This window comes from Scomber scombrus, chromosome 1, assembly GCF_963691925.1.
Source record: "Scomber scombrus chromosome 1, fScoSco1.1, whole genome shotgun sequence".
Lineage (NCBI taxonomy): Eukaryota > Metazoa > Chordata > Actinopteri > Scombriformes > Scombridae > Scomber > Scomber scombrus.
In genome coordinates, this window is record NC_084970.1 from 18,732,766 (window position 1) to 18,751,008 (window position 18,243).

The 18,243-nt window shown below is 38.4% G+C and overlaps 2 protein-coding genes across 2 annotated transcripts; both read right to left on the reverse strand.

Moving 5' to 3' along the window:
• Positions 1-738: 738 nt before the first annotated feature.
• On the reverse strand, positions 739-8,961 carry tradd (tnfrsf1a-associated via death domain). The gene is made up of 5 exons (XM_062416029.1): positions 8,896-8,961; positions 4,476-4,629; positions 4,100-4,380; positions 3,479-3,626; positions 739-1,909 (listed from the first exon to the last, which is right to left on the reverse strand). The coding sequence occupies exons 2-5, from the start codon at positions 4,624-4,626 to the stop codon at positions 1,611-1,613; spliced, it is 879 nt and encodes a 292-aa protein (XP_062272013.1). The 5' UTR covers positions 4,627-4,629; positions 8,896-8,961; the 3' UTR covers positions 739-1,610.
• A 2,178-nt stretch (positions 8,962-11,139) lies between these two features.
• Positions 11,140-16,919, reverse strand: ogfod1 (2-oxoglutarate and iron-dependent oxygenase domain containing 1). Its single transcript, XM_062415484.1, has 13 exons — positions 16,709-16,919; positions 15,433-15,578; positions 15,299-15,345; positions 13,281-13,381; positions 13,079-13,195; positions 12,903-12,994; positions 12,692-12,820; positions 12,475-12,588; positions 12,307-12,386; positions 11,943-12,205; positions 11,739-11,867; positions 11,396-11,454; positions 11,140-11,302 (listed from the first exon to the last, which is right to left on the reverse strand). Exons 1-13 carry the CDS (start codon positions 16,875-16,877, stop codon positions 11,153-11,155), a joined length of 1,596 nt encoding a protein of 531 aa, XP_062271468.1. The 5' UTR covers positions 16,878-16,919; the 3' UTR covers positions 11,140-11,152.
• Between the last annotated feature and the right edge of the window lie 1,324 nt (positions 16,920-18,243).

Consider the following 18,243-nt stretch of genomic DNA (forward strand, 5'->3'; position numbering starts at 1 on the left):
TGCTTTACATAACCTCGTGTCTGGCAGTTAGATCTCATTTAATGAAAGGATCATGTTTTTATGTAAAATCTCAATCTGCAAACTTTAACACTCAGATAAAAGTAAAAAGGAATATCAGGTTGTATCTAAGCTGTAACCAGGATTTTGGAAATACTGCAGTCATGAGTCCAACAAAAAACCCCACCAACGTTAATAAATCCTTCTTTTTTTTAAGGACTACTTTATTGAAAAATATCCATTAATAAACCACTTCAAATTTATTTTCTGTAACTTTCATTCCCCTTCACTTTAAATTAAGGTGAATGCCAGATCTGCAATTCTGTTGGAAAGCACAAAACACTTTTTATTTGATTAAGTTTCTGCATTAAAACAATCAGATTTAATGTTAGAGTCAGGCTTTAAAACCACAACATATGTAAGATCTGTGTCAATGTACAATGTAAAATTTCTTTTGTTGTCATTAAACCCCTGAAATTCCCAGAAATGTTACCCAGGACCTGAAAGGACCTGATTGGCAGCCTCTGCCTTGGTTACAGCAGAGGTAAAGGGAAATGTGTGTTTATCATAACATATAACACTGTGTATTTGTATGTGTATGTTGGGGGTTGTGGCTATACCATATAGCAGAAATGTGTTTGTGTGTGTTAAAAGCTTCTAATCCACACATCACATCTGGATGGATGGTCAAGTGGAGTAAAAAGGGGGGGGGGGGTTGGGCTTTTTACACTGGACCTGAATGAAACCAGAAGGACCTCAACCTGCAGTGACTCCATCCATCAATGTCCTCTTTGACAGTCAGGCAGAGATAAAAGCTCCACACATACACACCTCAGCTGCAATCTCCACCTATCTGCCCTGAAGCTGCCACAACGTGACACATGCTGGCGCATACGCGCATCTAGCAGCAGCATCGGTAATCAGCACAGTTTAATCATATGAGCGAATGCACGTGTGTGAGTGACAGGCAGTGATGGTAGAAGGGGGACAGATAGAGAGGGGGGGGGTATTAACACTAAATTACACCTGAGGGAATTTAGACAAAATTATGTTTTCAGTTTTAATTACACTAATGCATCAAACACAAACATGAGGACTTTTTTTCTCCAACAATTTAATTTGTATGCACCCATTTTGTAGAAAAAAAACAATCAATATCCTTCAGTTGTGCTCTCATTAGTGACAAGACACAACAGGTTCCAGCTGTAAATCGACCTACAGAGCAGAAATAAAAGAGGTACATGATAAAATCAGTTTAAACAGTGCATAAAAACTCACACAGCACACTGTGACAGTGATGACATTTCATCTAAATGAATAATTAGTAATAATATTTGAAAAGCAAATCAAGACGTTGATCAATCAATTCTCACAGAGATGTTAGCATGTGTTCGCACCACCTGTGCAAAACATGCATACACACACACACACACACGCACACACACACTCAGGAATGATTTCAAACATGAGGATGGACACACATCATCTAAGATCAGACATACTGCATAGAAAAGAAGGCAGGACAAAGTCAACAAAGTGAAAACATGACCCCCGTCAGTTTTCACGACTGCTCCACCTCTGCACTTGTACACGCAGAATGAAAGCACACACAGTTACTCTCGCGGCTGAACGTCCAGAATATTTTCAGCCAAGCTGGTGAGTTTGCAGTCTTCCAGTGCTTTGACCAGCCGGCTCAGCTTGGCTGCTCTCCCCTCCGCCTGGATGAATCGGCTGAGCAGCTGATAGGCTTGCTCATACAGCCCTTCTCTCTCGTACTCGTAGGCCAGGTTGTCTATGGCCGGACCCTTCAGAGCCCGGCAGCTCTTCCCCAGGGCCCTCCCTACATGCTTCCACTGACGGCCAACTCCGTTAGAAAAGCTCTGAACATCTGCTGCTGTCAGCATTCGGTCCTCTGAGGGGTCAAAGGATGAAAGAGAAATAAAAACATTAATGTAAACTGACTGTACTTACTTTGGATTACATAAACTGGCGGTTTGTAGACAGATGTGTAAACAATGAACATTTCCCAGAATAACTTTTAGACTGGCTAAGGATATCAACATGATTTTTTATGTGTAAGGTGTAAATCGTTCTTCTGTCAATAGGAGATGTTGCTCAGCACTGAAAACACAATCCTCACATATGATCCCCTTTAAAGTAGTTGTTTTAAAGATGTTAGCAACCAGTTTTCTATTTACACATCCAACGGACACGGAGGAATATTGACATTCATTTGGATTCATGTTCACCTGACAAATAAATGTCCAACCTCCTTTCAGCTCTGCTCAAAAAAACAATGAGCTTGAACACGACACACTGAAATACTCTGTAGAGCTGCGGGGCAGAGTTTGGGAATGTGTGTTTATTGCTACACCTTTTTAAATCACAAAATATCAATCAGAGGAGTTTTAATATCCACTTTGTCAATTGATACTGATGATCAGGCTTTCAGCTTTTGGCCAGAGTTTACACACCGCTTTCAATTTGTTGGATAAAATCAACCAATACATTTTAGTAATCATCATTGGTTACATTTTTTCCTACTTTTTCTTGTGTTTCCACAGTGAGTGAGTGAATATAATGAAGTAGAGAATTCACAGAGATTAATTTATAGCAAAACATTAAGTTTTTCAAAGATAGTTTAATTTTTTTTTTTCTAAATATGAAATAAAATGGTCATAATTTACAAAAAGTGAAACCAAACCTTACATTGGCTAAATCCAGCAAAAATAATACAATTCACTTTCGGTATTGTTTGTAGTAGCTCATCAGGTAATGTTTTCTTTTTAATTTAACAATTCAACATGAGGTTGACAATGTCAAATTAATGCAATCCAAATATATTATCTGCTGGCACTAATCTCCCCATAGACTGACCATCAATTTATAAAAGGTTGGATTAGAGAGCCATCTGACAAACAGCACTGAATTTACGTGCTGTCAGGAAATCAAACAAACTGTGGGCAGGTTTGAAGGAAAAGAAAACAGGAATTTAACAGCAATTTGCATTTTAAAAAGCTGCTTTTCAACAACAGACCATCAAATCTGGGATGCTATAGCTTCATTTCTGAACATAAGTGCACCAACATAGAAGAGATTTAAGTTGTTTGGTTCTTTTTGGAAAATTGTGGTAAAAAAAAACTCATCATCATTATATATTAAAAAAGGGAGTCTCTTATCTCTACAACTTCACTTCAACATGCTGTTAAAATGGCCTGAAAGCAACAGGCGGTTTGTAGTTAATATAATACACACAGAAACACTTTCGTGTGTGTTCAATTTCCTGCCGATTCATTACAGCTTTGTGGTTCAGGTGAATCTGACAGGATGTATCGAGAATCTCAAACTGAAGACAGAGATCTTTTTTTTTTTGTGATACAGATTTTAATCTCCATTGTGACTTCTTTTAGCTAGAAGTCTGTGAGTCTGTGAACGACACGCTAAACAAAACTCAGAAATGAAACCCCTCGTCTCGACTCACCAAACACTCTGTTCTGAAACTTGAAGCAGTTGCTGGGGACGGGAGACTCCTCCTGCGTGAGGGGGGTCGACAGCGCGGCAGGACCAAGGGCCTGGCTCGTCAGCTGCTGCTCAAGATGATCAATCTCTTCATCACGCAGCCGCTCCGGCTGACGGGAAATGACAAAGATCACTTAGATGAAATAAAATGAAGGAAAACATTCAGGGGAGAGGTTGATTAGATTAGACTCTCTCTGTGTGATTCCCGTGTTATTCTCCAGCTTCATCTCGCCTGTGAAGGCATTATTTCACATAACTCCCAATTAAACAGATTTTCACATTTGTTTTTGTAGCTCTACTATTTAATTTGTTCATTGTGAGACGATCAAGTACACACTCAATCAAGTGTTTTTTAGTATTAGTGCTGGTTGTGCCCATTGACAGCTGTTTCCACTGGTTGGAGAATCAATTAACCAATCAGAGGAGAACCCCCCTCCCGCTAACATGAGCACAGTGTCAGGCTGAATAAATGAAGTGAAACAAAATGAGACTTCAGTCTGATTATCAGGCTCAATACCGACCTCTAGATTTCATTTTTAAATATTGGAGCTGCCACGAGCACAGACAGAAACATACAGTATACCTGTGAGAGGTGGATGTGCTGTAGGCAAAGATCCAGCTTGTCCAGACAGAGATCCAAGATATGTGTGCTGGCCTTGAGCTGGGTTTCCACAGTGATCTCTTGGGGCAGAGCAAGAAGCCGGCAGGCGTGCTGGGAGAGGGACTGACGCACTGCTCCGGAGCTGTAGCTCTCGAGGAACTGCTGACACGCCGCCACATCCACAAACTTCACCTCCACCCCCAGAAAGGGATCAGCGTCGTGGACTTTTAGTATCTCATAACCACCCAGACCTCCTGCAGAATCTGACCGCAGAAAACAGATTAATTAATGTGACATCAAGAAAACACAAATGTTTCTTTTTATCTTAATATGCTTAACAGTTCACGTCGGTGCTCACCTATAAGTGTCAGTTTGATGACTTTGAAAACAATGAACTTTCCCTGTTTGTCTTTGTAGAGTGAGAGCAGGTTCACGCTGGGACAGAGCGACTGCAGAAACATAACCGCACATCCTGTCCATGGTCCACGATCCACAGTCTTGTCCGCCATTCTCTGAACACAACGTGAAAAACTCTAATGAGTTAAAGCCAAAGACGAGTCAGTGCTGCTAAAATATTTGCAGATATTCCTCTTCATTTCATCTTATATAACACTTATCTCGTGTGTCTGTGGCTCTCACTGAATGAGAGACAAGCCATGAACATCACATCACACAGGCTTAAAACACGACTGATACTGAAACTGTAACTGAAACTTTTCAAATAAACTATTCTGTCAAAAGTCTGATTATTCAGTAAATGAACTTTTCATCTACACAGATTTCTGTGGACTCCAACTCATAGTGTGAATATGAGTGTAATATGTCTGCTGCATCAACTCTTTATTTCATTTTGATGCTGACCATGTTAAAAATTTATTTTTCTCTATATGCATTTGTAAATAATTATATTAAATGTATTGACTATACTGAATATATTTTAACGTAATATATTCAGTTAAAGTGATTAAATATATTTTAAAATACAACATATCAGACTCTGTTAGAAGTCCTGGACTTATTTCCATCGTCGTCCCTGATGTGTTCACAGTCCATCAACCATTAATACATTTATATGACATCACATGTCTGAGCAGCAGCTGCATAGTCTTGTTCTTTTTATGTAAAATCAATAGAACTGATTTAGATACATTTGACTACTTCTGTATAAATATGTAACTTCTTATTTCTCCCCTTGTTTTGTTGGTTGTATGAGAAAGGGCATTAGTAAGACTACTCCAGGTTATAATATCATAATATCTAATAAGACAATAAGATAAACACTGACCACATGTAGAGATACAATATTTCAAGTAATTCATGATTACATACAATATGTGTGGTAGTGTCAACACATTTTAATAACCCATTCAACAATGTTCAGGTTTCTGATGAACTGTGGAGTTTTGAATGACCCACGTAGAGGTTTCTATGGGGTATACGAGATATTAGAGCTGAAACCATTAATTCATTCATTGATTTGTTGATCATTAGAAAAATAATTTACAATTACAATTTTGTTAACTGATAAATCTGTTCTATCATTCCTCAAGCAAAAGTGCTACATATGCACTGGTTCCAGCTTCTCAGATGAGAGGATCTGTTGCTTTTCGTTGTTTTCCATCATTATAAACTGAATATTGAACCATTTTCTGACCTGTTATACACTAAATGATGAAAAAAAGATTAATGGCAGTACAATATATTATTAAAAAACCCCAGATTATAACAAATCCAAAAGATATCGCCTCAGTTACACAACCATCAGACTCTGAATTTAACATGTGATGAGATGAATAAAACACCTTTCTTTTCATCTGAGGACAGAGTACGTAGTTTCGAATCACTTCAGATCGAAGTGATGAGACAAATAAATCAGCTAGAAACATGTTTCATCCTGGTGTTGAAACCATGTGTGTCCTCATGGTGCCTGCTGGTTGTGGCCTCACTCCACCTTACCCTTTTTTACCCAACCTCCTTTTGAAACCCTCATTACATAAAAACATGTTTAATCTCAGTCCTCCCCTCCCCCAGGCCAGCCCCTAACTCCTGTACTCTGGCTGAACTACCGAAGCCTGCAAGCTCACTCTTGGTGTTGTCTCCATGCGCAGGATGCTTGGTGCTCTGCTTGGAAAGAGCATCCTCTGAGCTGGATTATATGCATGTCCTCATATCTCACTAATACACAGCATGCTTGGCCACTGGGTCTACAGGAATCTCCACAACTTAGCCAGTATGTAATTATATGCTATCCTATCTACCGGTACTCTGGAAGTATACTGTGAGATTAGTTCTCCAGCTGTATGAGGATTAAGTGATCATCAGGAGCTTAAAATATATCATTTAGCTTTTGCTGCCAAAAGACAACCTCTAGTATTCCCTGGACAGTCAGCTTGTCTGACGTTTGGTTCATCACAAGAATAGACCTCAAGAAATTAGTCATTTAACTTCTCTGTGGTGATGATGCTAGTTTCCATGTTTTGGTTTTTATGATTCTAAATGTAAAGTCACAGACTCATGATGAATGAAACTCATCTCACATCTAATGTAACAACTTGGTTTTAATGATGATTATTCATGATAAGTCTAAAATACCAGAATATACTGTGAGAGGAGTTCATCACATTCTGCCACAGCCTGAGGTGACATGTACAAAGTTCTCAGTCCAAAACGCAAAGATATTTCATTTACAGCCCTATGAAACAGAGAAAATAGTAACTGCTTACATTTGAAAGGCAGGAACCAGAAAAAGCATTTTGCTTGATAAATCACCTAAACAATAAATATATTATCAAAACTGTTGGCATTTAACTTTCTGACACTCAGCTAATTCATTAATCAACTAATTATTTCAGCAATAATAAATCATGTAGTCCTATAATTGTTTTTATCCATGTAATTCATAGGCAGTGAATACATAACTATCTTGGACAATAAAATTGTAATTGTTAAATGAAGTTGCACTTCTTGTGTTTACTGCAAACTTCTGAAAAAGTTGTGAAACAAAACAGGACAAACTTTTTGTTTTCACACTTGTTTGTTTTAAAGGTCCTGCACACAAACAGAGGCATATCCAGTTATATAATGATCAGATCTCTGCTCATGACATGTTCACGCTTTATCAGAGTGAATTTATCATTCTTCGTAACTGAAAAACAACCAAACAAAGATGCCACACATCAGCCAGGATCCAGAGTTCAAGATAATTAAACCCACATTTAGTGACTATAGTGATATATAGTGAATGCACACTATGTAACACTATAGTAACCCTCACAAAATAAACTATGCAACTGGATAGAATGTAATTATAATGTCACCAAATTCATGTACTACAATGTTACAATTGTATGTTTGCTGTACACAACAGGCACAATAAAACTAACAGGACAGTCAGTCGAGCACTGTCTGTACAGCACAAACACACAGTCCTGAGAGGTGATTTAATCTGGTAAAATAAATGAAAACACCTGTGAAGGTGGAGCACGTGTGCCTTTAAAGGGCAGGTTAACAATTTTTTAAGTCTGTCTTAAAACAATAGTAAGGTACCCAAATTTACATTGAAACATATTTTGCTTGCTGTAATCATTCCTTTTGTTCATACTGACCGTTAGAAGATAATTTCATGATGTACTTACAATGCAAGTGATGGTGGGCAAAATCCACAGTCCTCCTCCTGTGCTGAAATGTATTTAAAGGTTTATCTGAAGCGAATATGAAGCTTCAGATACATATAGTTCAATGTTAGTCTTTTTAGTGCCAAAGCCCCTCTTTTTGTTGCTATACTTCCACCGCAGCTCAACAGGGAAATACTAAGAGGGAGTCTGATGCTATAAAGACCGTAAATGTGATATCCACATGATATGACTAACGCAGACTGCTGAAGCCTCATATAAGCTTCACATCAACTTTTAAATGCAGTTTTGCACAAATAGACAAAATAGAAAGATTTTGACCTCCATCACTCTCCATCTTTAATAGTCAGTTTGAACAGGAGGAATGATTTAAGCGAGTAAAACCTCTTTCAGTGTTCATATCACACCTGTTTGTTGTTTTAAGAGAGTTGAACAACTGTGAACCTATCCTTTAAGGTTAGGTACATTTGTATAGCGAAACTACGGTTTTATGGTGTGTTTACTGTTGATTTCTGTATCAAAACTTTCAACAACAAAAAACAGTCTAAATACGGGTAAAGTACACTTTGCAGTAATTATATGGATGTGCTTTTATAATGTAACTTAGGTGTGAACAAATTTAGCCAAAATATACAATAAAGTCACGTTAATCTATTATGAATTTGATTATATGTAGTTATTAGTCATTAAAACAACAGGGCTAGCTGAAGACGTGGTTGCTAAGCGACCCATAAGAGCAGGCGGTGATTTATGGTAGTAAATGGTGGTATGTTATTGTGCGTTATTGGTTATGGTGATATGGTAGTTTACCTGAAGCAGGTTTTAGCTTTAAAATGGTTTTACAGTGTGATTCAAGCACATAGAGACAGCAGCAGTGTGCTTAATACAACTTTTAACATGTTAAAAGTTAACATTAAGACGTTAAAAAGACTCCGGTGGGTTTGGTGTGAGAGAGTGAGAGTGTGGTGTTGGTAAACCTGACGTAGAGTGGACACAGCCGCCGTAAAACTTCCACATACAGTTATACAGTGAAACAGACTGTACAACTAAAAGTCTCAGGGCCAGGCTGACGACGCCGTTACTAACTTATCCATCTTTTGATGTCGCTTTACAGCCATTCTAAGTTAAAAGTCGACACAGACTTACCTCAAAACTTTGTGATATTGTTCGCAGACGCTTCCTCCTCGGGGATCACGTCCAGTGACAGAGAAAGAACTTCCTCGCCTCCCATTGGCTGAGCGGACACTAAGAAACGCTCTGATTGGTGGAAATTAGCACGCCGGGAGAACATAATGACGGGAAGGAAGTGATGTTTTCTTCCCTTTGAAGTAGGAGTCCATATGTAGGGCAACTAATCTATACAGCTGTGTAGAGTTATACAACTTTAAAATTCAAATACTGACCATCATCATTTATGTAAGGGGGCAAAACTGATGAGAGCTGAAATAATTAATGAAATAGAACAAGGTAGTGGTGGAGGGCCACAGGCTGCCTGGTCAAGTCACCATATTAGTGATACTGTCAGTTTGAACAGATACATACCATGTACTTTACTGTAATACAGGTTCTTACTGTTGGGATTTAATCTGTTTATTCAAATTAACAACTGCTGAAAAAAACATAAAAATGTAAAGTTTGTAAATTTATGCCATTGACAGAACAGGAACATACACAGTAGCCTACTGTGCAAAAGTTTTAGGCACTAAAATAATATTTATATGTGAATAATGAACAAATTATGCCTTAAATAGTTTTTATTCATCAATTCACTTCATGAAAAGTTCAGTAATCTATAAAAGATAAGAATCTAAACATCTTAATTCCCCCAAACGTTTGCACAATACTGTATATCATGTTGTTACCATGACTGTAGCTACTGTAGTTGAAATGATTGGTTAATCAGTTATTCAACAAAAAATGTATTCATACTTGTCCAGTTGTTTAAATCATTTCAAGCAAAAAATCAAAAACGTGCTGATTCCATTAGTACAGATGTGAGGATTAGCTGCGTTTCTTCTGTTTTATACTATTACACAATGAACAGGCCTTAATTGGGGTTTTGACAAACAAAACAAGCTATTTTAAGACATCAATTTAATTATTATCTTTATTAATAATTTACTCTTTCAGATGCAAAAAATATGTGAAAGAAGGCCATCACAACTTTCCAGTCGAAGATGACGTGTATAAAGCTAATTTTTTCCCAATCAACAGTCTAAAACTCAAAGATATTTCACTGACAATGCTATAAAACAGAGAAAAGCTGTGAGTCTTCTGCAAAGAATGGCATTTTTTGTTTGGTATATCAAAACAAGACATCACTTTGGGCTCTTGATAAATGTATTGGATAGTTTTCACTATTTTCTGACATTTAATAGAATAAATGATTAATCAATGAACTGAAAAAAAACCTTTTAAATATTAATTATGAAAATAATAGTTAACCCCTGCAGCTACAGTTCAATATGCACTCTTTAAGATGTATGTGATTGTTATGAGGAAACTCACTTCACACCTAATTCAAAAGAAACTAAGCGATATAAACTTGTGCATGTCTTTGATGGACATTGATATGGATTATTCTTTCATCTAAATGGCTATTTTCCAGCTCAAACTCAGTACAGATGAAGAGGACCCAGTTGTTTTAACCAGTATGTACAAACATTTTTACTCACAGCCCTTATGTGGATCAAACTGTCTACACGTTTTCATGAGCAAGTTTTTTTTAATATAAATTTATAAATTAACTTGTATTTCAAAAGGCAGTTTTCTTGAAAGCCAATAATCTTTGTTTAATTAATTAAGTAGGACAGGATTCATTTATAGACTAGTCACAAACACAGCTTTACTTTAGTCAATAAAATGGATGACACGTCTCATCTGTAAGCAGAAAAAAATTGAATGGAGCCAACTAACCCCACCCACTGCTTGTCTTGTCACCCACTCCCAGACTTTCTGAAGTGCAATAACAACAGCAGTGCCAATTTCCCCAAAATATTCTGAGTGTATTTGCAATAAGAAAAGAATGGACATGTTCTGATAGAGAGCTATAACCGAAAAAACTCAGCAGACTTGACTGGCTTGATAGTTTCTCTTAAACAGAAAGAGTTTAAAGTCTTTTTAAGAGTAACTTCTGTTTGACAGAGGTGACTGTTGCTGTGGCTCGAGAGGTAGAGCGGGCCATCCATTAATCCTGAGGTCCTACTGTTCACATGTCAAAGTGTCCTTGAACAAGACACAGAACCTGAAATTGCCCTAAATAAGCAGGCCAGGACAGTGGGGATGTGTGTGTGCTTGGTCCTGTTCGTGGGTTGAAATTTAAAATGAAGATACCTAAGAACACCTAAGAAGATACATAAAAGCTGTCAAAAAACCCACAAGACAGATATATATGTGTACATATTTATTCATAATACACAAAAGAGAAGTCATAAAATGCTCTGCCAGCAGAATCACAGCAGCTTTTGTGGTTGACATGTTTGACAAATTTGAGGGTTTCCTTGTCTCTGTAGACCAAGGCGAGCGAGTTATCCTCTGGATATACTGTCAGCAGCTGTGAGGAGGAGAACACCAAAGTATTTATGATGATCACTACAATATTGTCTACATGTATACATCTGCACTTTATACTGTGATTTACACTCACCTCCTCATCCTCTTCATTAGCAACATAACACGTGTAGCCCCCAAACTCTGACTGCCAGTCTGAAAGAGACACATTTAAAGAGTCAGATGCAATAACTGATTGACAATTCGTTCCTGTGCTGCATGTGTGTGTCTCTGTCATTGGCTCCTTCTGGGGACAAATTTCAGACTAAAGATCAGTTAATCAGGGGAGGATTCGGGGGAAAAGCTGGCTTTGGGGTCAGTGGCTAAGGTTAGGGTTAGGGTTAGGGTTAGGATAAGTCTACAGGAAGTCAATGTAAGTCTATGTAAAGTCCTCAAAAGTGACTTAAGACAACGTGCATGTGTGTCTGTTTGTGACTCACCTGCACAGCCGAAAGGCAAAACAAGGTCCAGAGCGTACTCTGCCCGCGTTGCTTCTCCATCATGTAATAAAGTGTAGCCGCCATGAGACCATCGACGCAGTTCACCACAACATTCAGGTGTACTCAGCTCTACAGAACACAGAGGTTAAAGCAGACAAACACAGACGTCTGAAGATCCGAAGAAACAAATTCACACATGCACACCTGAGTCTTTGCTTTTATGTGTTGCTGCTGCTGCTGCTGTTGATTCAGTCGAAGAACCTGTGGCCTCTCCATCGCCCTGCTCCTTTTTCTCTTTCTCTTCATCTTTTTTCTCATCATCATCATCATCATCAGCAGGACACAGGTAGTGCAATCGAAGGCCCGTGAAGTTTGAGAGAAGCAGGAAGAAAGCCTCTGAACGAAGCAGCTCCCAACATGCACTCACGCACTGAGGCAAGGTCTCCAGAGAAGCCACATCGTAGTATCTAAAAGCACACAAATACAGAGCGTGGAATCAGAGAACCTTTAAATATGTTTTCCAACACAAAGTACATCATTTAACAAATGATGTGTGAAACATTGTAACCTCTTATTGGCTGGACCTCTCCTCGTCCACTGAATCTCAGCACATCGTAGTGCCTCGTTCACCTCCTTGAATTTCTCCTCCTGATGATGAAAACATGATCAGCCAGCAAGAAAAAGCAATCAAAAATTGTTTGAAAAGTCAAAACAGAAGGAAAGATATATTAGTTACCTTGAGAAAATCTTTGAGCTGAATTTCAGAGCTGTCCTCAAACTCCTCCTGAACCTGCTCCTGATAGGAAATATCCAGGTACACCGGGTTGACCCACTCCAGCAGCAATGTCTCCTGTTATCAACACACAACAAACAAAAAAAACTTATGTAAGCTGTTCTGTGAAGGTAGTGAAATAAAACTGTACACATATGCGCATACATTTGACCAAACTCACGTCTCTCGGTAAGTGTAGGCTCCGCGGAACGGGGGGCTCTATATGACGCGAAGGACGTTCTAAAGACGGCCCGTGAAACCAGCCGCTCATGGACAGACGACACTTGTCCTGTGACAAAACCTCAGACACCTGGACAAACACAGCCTGTATCATTGATCTGCAATCACTGCTTCTTCTTTGAGCTTAAAAGGCAGCAGGCGGTTATTCTTACTTGATGAAAGGAGACGGGAGAAACTTCGAAGAGGAGAAGTGTGTTCCAAGAGGGTACGAGAGACTTCACTATGCTCTGGGGCTGGAAATCACCTGATGACAAGAATTCAATTATTCAAGGCTTCTGTTGTCTAAACCCACAGAAACATATGCACACACACAAAATGGGAAGCTCACTGTTTGTTGTGTAAAGGTCCAGGGTTCCCCCATCACTGCTCTGCCACGGAGGCACAAGATACAGAATGAAAGCGACGCGCCTCCCCTCCAATTCATCATCATGACACAAAAGAACATCTAGAAATGAGAGAAATGTTCTTATTTTAGCCATCAAATTGCATCATGAAGGACCTTTCTTTTGGTGTTTGGGGACAAAGCTCACCTGTGTATTCATATCTGGCACAAGAAATATCCACTGTGGGCTCCAGTTCAACGCCCAACACCTCCCCAAGCCAGGAACGGAAACGCCCAAACATTGCTGACCTGAAATCAGTGATACATAGATATTTGTTTACTGCATTTAATCCTGTCCTGGATTGCACAACGACAATAATACTGAACCTTGAACTTTGTAATAAAATGAGAAACGTTGGAAGCTCCACCACTCACACAGAGATTATTCTGCTGTCTTAACCTACCATGACATTTTTGACATAAATAATAGATGATCCCCGGAGGAAGCTGTTATTGTGCATTTAATTATGGCATTTATTCACCAAGGGTGTGTTTCCTCAGTAGGTGCAGCACCATGTTATCACAAATACATATTTAGAAGAAATGCACGTTGCAGTCTCTCCACTGTGAACACAGTTTATCATAGTCCTAATGGAAAAAACTGCACATTATTCGAAATAAATGAGGGTTTTTTACATTATTTTGTTATCTGGATAATGTATGTGACTCAAAGGTGTTGATCTGAATACAGATTTGACATCCTGCTCGTATTAATCTTGATTTACACGTTGAGATCTTAATTTTTCTTGTACTTGGCTCCAACCCTGAACTTCTTGGCAGGCTTGGCAGCTCTTACTGTTCCATATTTCTACAAAAACAACTTTACATATAGTCGTTATTTCAGCTCACCATCATTTACACAGCTGTAATGACTCACAATGAGCCGGTGGGGTATTCACTGCCAAGTTCAGCACATAATCAGACTGAAATTGAAACAGGATCAGCTCCAGCAGGGATTGAATTGACTTTATTGTGCTCGGCGGAGACTGCATACAGCTGCAACTGTTTTCCATTAAGTTTACCGCACAGTCCCGCAATGTTAATGCTAACTCTCAGAATCATCACCACTTATTGGAGGATATAAACTAATTAGATGTAATCTCTGGCTCCACCTGGTGGAGCTGATGAATCCCAAAATGCCTTCAACATTTCAGTCTTGTGATTTCAATCTGCTAACATAAAACAGCTCAACCTACTTAACACTTTTAAGGTTTAACCAAATCAGAAACTGGTAAAATAGATACAGATTCAAAGTATGTTGCTACATTGGAAATGTAACTCTGAAATGTAATTTTGGACTATGTGAGGGAATGACAGAAATAGAGTGTCAGACATAATATCTGTGCAGGATTTACAGCGCTGAGATCAGCAGCGACTAACAACAGTTTTCCTGACATTTTAAGCTCCTCTCTCTGGATGAGCTATCAGTGGAGTAAAAGTACTTTAAAGTAAAGCAGCTCATTGTGTCAGGAAGAAAATATCTGTCAAACTTGACTATCAAACGTTCCTCATTCTGTCAGGTGGAAAAGAGCCACAAAATCAAAACTACCCACCAATAATTTTACCCGCATTAAAGGAAGTCATTCTGTCACATAAGAAAAATTGTTTATGTCAATAGATGGCCATTAACGTAGTTGAAATTTCCATCCACCCATCAATCATCTACACTCACTTACCCAGGAGTGAGGCTGAAGTCTATTCCAGCTCACACTGGGACTGCAGGAGGCCTCATAGGAATTATCCATCAGGGGGACACCAAGTGTTTAAAATAGATCAAATGAATGTGATGTAATGTCAGGTAAATCAGAACATATAATTTAACAATTTAGTATCAATATAACTAAAAACAGGGTGGTTCTTTTTCATCAAGTTATCAATTTAAGATAATTTTGATCATACAAAGCTTTTTTTCCACCTGACAGGATGATTAACTTACTTCAAACCATTTAATTACACTTCAATTTGTCACAACCCCAACCGACATTAGCCGCCGTATTATATGCATTCATTCTGTTTCATTAAAAATCCCTCACAGCAAAAAAACATAAAGGTCTGTAAAATTATTCACACACACACACGGATCATGGTCACTTCTGAGGACATTACACAGACTTACATTCATTTATTGGAGCCAAAAATCACACACACACAAAAACACAAGCTCACCTCAAGCCTGTGATGTGTGGATCTGTCCTCTTCTTCAAATCATCTGACTGCACAGAGCAAAATAAACATAATAAGACAACAAGAACACAAACCCTACTGGAAGGAATCAGTGAGTTGATGTGTTTGACAGTTACCTGTTTGAATTTGTACAGATCGTTGGACTTCTCGTGGAAGTTGAGCCCCAGCAGCTCTCTCTGCAGGTTCTCTACGAAGGTCTCGCTGTGGATGAAGTTCTTGATGATGCAGTGAGGGAAAGGATGGCAGTCCAATTCCACATCGCCTGGTCAACAATATCAAGATTATGTGTTCACCTAAACTGCTGACAAATAACTATAGCCTGAACAACTTTATTGAGGCTGATATTGATTTTTGAGAGTATAAAAATACAACAAAAGAATACACTTATACATCTATTTAAAATAATGATAACTCCACAAATAGTCATAGATCAACTTTACTGTTATTATTATTATTATTATATTATAAAAACTATAAATATATATACCATATCTAGATCAAAAATCTCTTTGGTCATCTAATCCATATTTGACAGGCCTAATCTGGACCTTGTCTGTGTGTTTTCTTGAGCAAAATAAAGGTTTCACAAAGTGGATTTAAGCAGCGTTAAGGCTTTTATTATGATGTCTAACACTCTTTCATCAATATAAGTGGTGCAAAAACTGGGAATCAGCCAATATTTATGTTTCCCTTAACTTTCTTCTTTACTTTTCACTTACCCCCAATCGGAAATTGACTTCAGCATTGATAAATTTGATGTTGTGTAAAAATAGATAAGTCAAATGTTTACGAGTTCAGTTTCAAATGTAAATGGAAAAGACTGTGTTTGTGCAATTTGGTTTTTGTGCAAGAATGCCTCAACTTTTAAATAATCCCAGAGCACTTCTATCCTGCAGTATATGTTAAATTCTACTAAAACTCACTGGATAAGCAGCCTTACCCCATCTTACATTATCGTCCTTCTGATCCCTTATACTCCTGCTCCTAGTCTCAGATCTGTAGACCAGCTTTTGCTCTCAGCCCCCGAGGAAAGGATGGAGTTAGAGGTTGGGGGGCTTTTACTGTAGGACTCCATACAAGCCTCAGTGTCCTCTTTTAAAACTATTAAGGCTTGAGTTTTTATGTCTGTGAAACACTTTGTAAACGTGTTTTTTGAGACTGCTATATAGTTAAAGATGACTGTTTTTGTCATTATTATGGCACTGCCACACTTGAATATGTATTTTCCAGCTGCCACTGAGAAAGTATAAAACCTGCTCACTGTAGAGATCAGCTGATTATTGTAGAAGTTACAAATCATAAAGTTTTACAGATCCTGTCTCCAGCTGTCACAGCCTGACAGATGTATAAAGTTTCATGTTACTGTTTTGTGGTCTCCTCCTCTCCTCTCACCGTAGCTGTAGTGCGTCTTATGGTTCCACGCCTCCTTCACTGCGCTCTTCACCTCCTCATCCTCCAGCGCTGCAGACAGATGTGCTGTTTCTTCACTCGTCTTTTTCTTCTTCTTCTTCTTCTTCTCCTTTGTGTTAACACACTCGCCATGTTGTCGTTTGGAGCTCATGGCAGAGTTTCTGAAGAGCTCTGACAACACTCACATTACTGTAATCACGCTGGTGAGAAATGTGCGTCGTGCGTCGCCGGAAAATGACGGTGCTCTGTGGGCTATTTCTGCCCCGGGTTTAGACTGGAAGGCATCACTGGAAAACTGAGAAGTCTTAATCACATAGTCAAGTCATAAAAACACCGTAAATCACTTTCTTTAGGCCTGAGATTTTAGGACTTCTCCTGAAGTGACTCAGAATATACAAAAATGGAAATATTTCAGAATCAATTAATGATCTTTATTATCATTATAATCAGGTACAATGACATTTCACATGGCGTCTCCCAATTAAGTTAAAATAAGACAAATACACAGCAGTAATGGCAGCATGTTAAATAAAATAAAAGGCACTAGTTTAATTGAATGTTAATAATAATAAATAATAATATTATTGGATGTTAATTCTAATGAACAGGTGGAAAAATCTGGAAATATCCTTTTGATCTTAAGGCAGGGCTGATAGTCTCTGCTATGCGCCTTAAAAAATACATTGCTTCAACTCTCAGGCAGGATTTAACAGGTCCAGCCTCCTTCACTATGTCCGACAGAACTAAATTAAGGAGCAGGCACCCACAGTTTGTGGGACTATTTCCAGATGGCCCCCACAACCAGACTAGACCGCTGTAATCCAATACAGACTCCAGACCCGCATTAAAAGTCTCTGGGACATGCTGACTATCATCAAACATGCATGATATTTTAGTAAACTGCCCTCTTATGTGCAACCTCACATCAGTGACTCCTTTACAAGCCCTGTCCAAATGTTCACCCCTGATGATTTGTTCTCACTGATTTGACTAAACACAAACAATATTTAGTGTTATACAGTGAAGATATGATCTCTGGCACCTCAACAGGTTGAGCTTTTTAGATAACTAATGAATCGATATGACATAATGATAGGAAGTCCACATTCAGACAGTGAGCAACAACATTTTATTAACCTACATATGGAATGAGTGCTGTTTTACTGCCCCCAGGTAACACTGGACCCCACAAAGTGCAGTTCACACATTACTAGACACTGATGATATTATATCATTGACTGTTAATACCTTTTTTCCAGATGAATAGAATGGATGCTGCATCAACGCAACATCGCTGCTAACTTTATTGTCCAAAACTTTTTTTTAATCAAACTATCCATGACTTTTTTTCAGGATGTCATCACAGCTATGAGTCTTTCATTTCATTATTTCAAGCAGCTTTTCATTTGTGTTTCACTGAGGGATGACAGCATCCATCCACGTGCTGAAAACACTTCAAGTGAAACAATTGTGTCCATTTTGTCATTTTTCAAGTACAAAATATACTCACATCAATG

Excerpts from the sequence above, each read along its gene's own strand:
- tradd (XM_062416029.1), bottom strand. The coding sequence starts at position 4,626 with ATGGCGGACAAGACTGTGGATCGTGGACCATGGACAGGATGTGCGGTT. Across the intron at positions 4,381-4,475 it reads CATCAAACTGACACTTATAG|ATTCTGCAGGAGGTCTGGGT; the intron begins GTGAGCACCGAC and ends TTCTGCGGTCAG. Across the intron at positions 1,910-3,478 it reads GTTTCAGAACAGAGTGTTTG|AGGACCGAATGCTGACAGCA; the intron begins GTGAGTCGAGAC and ends TTGACCCCTCAG.
- ogfod1 (XM_062415484.1), bottom strand. The coding sequence starts at position 16,877 with ATGAGCTCCAAACGACAACATGGCGAGTGTGTTAACACAAAGGAGAAG. Across the intron at positions 12,995-13,078 it reads GGACCTTTACACAACAAACA|GTGATTTCCAGCCCCAGAGC; the intron begins GTGAGCTTCCCA and ends TCTTGTCATCAG. Across the intron at positions 12,206-12,306 it reads AGAGGTCCAGCCAATAAGAG|ATACTACGATGTGGCTTCTC; the intron begins GTTACAATGTTT and ends GTGTGCTTTTAG.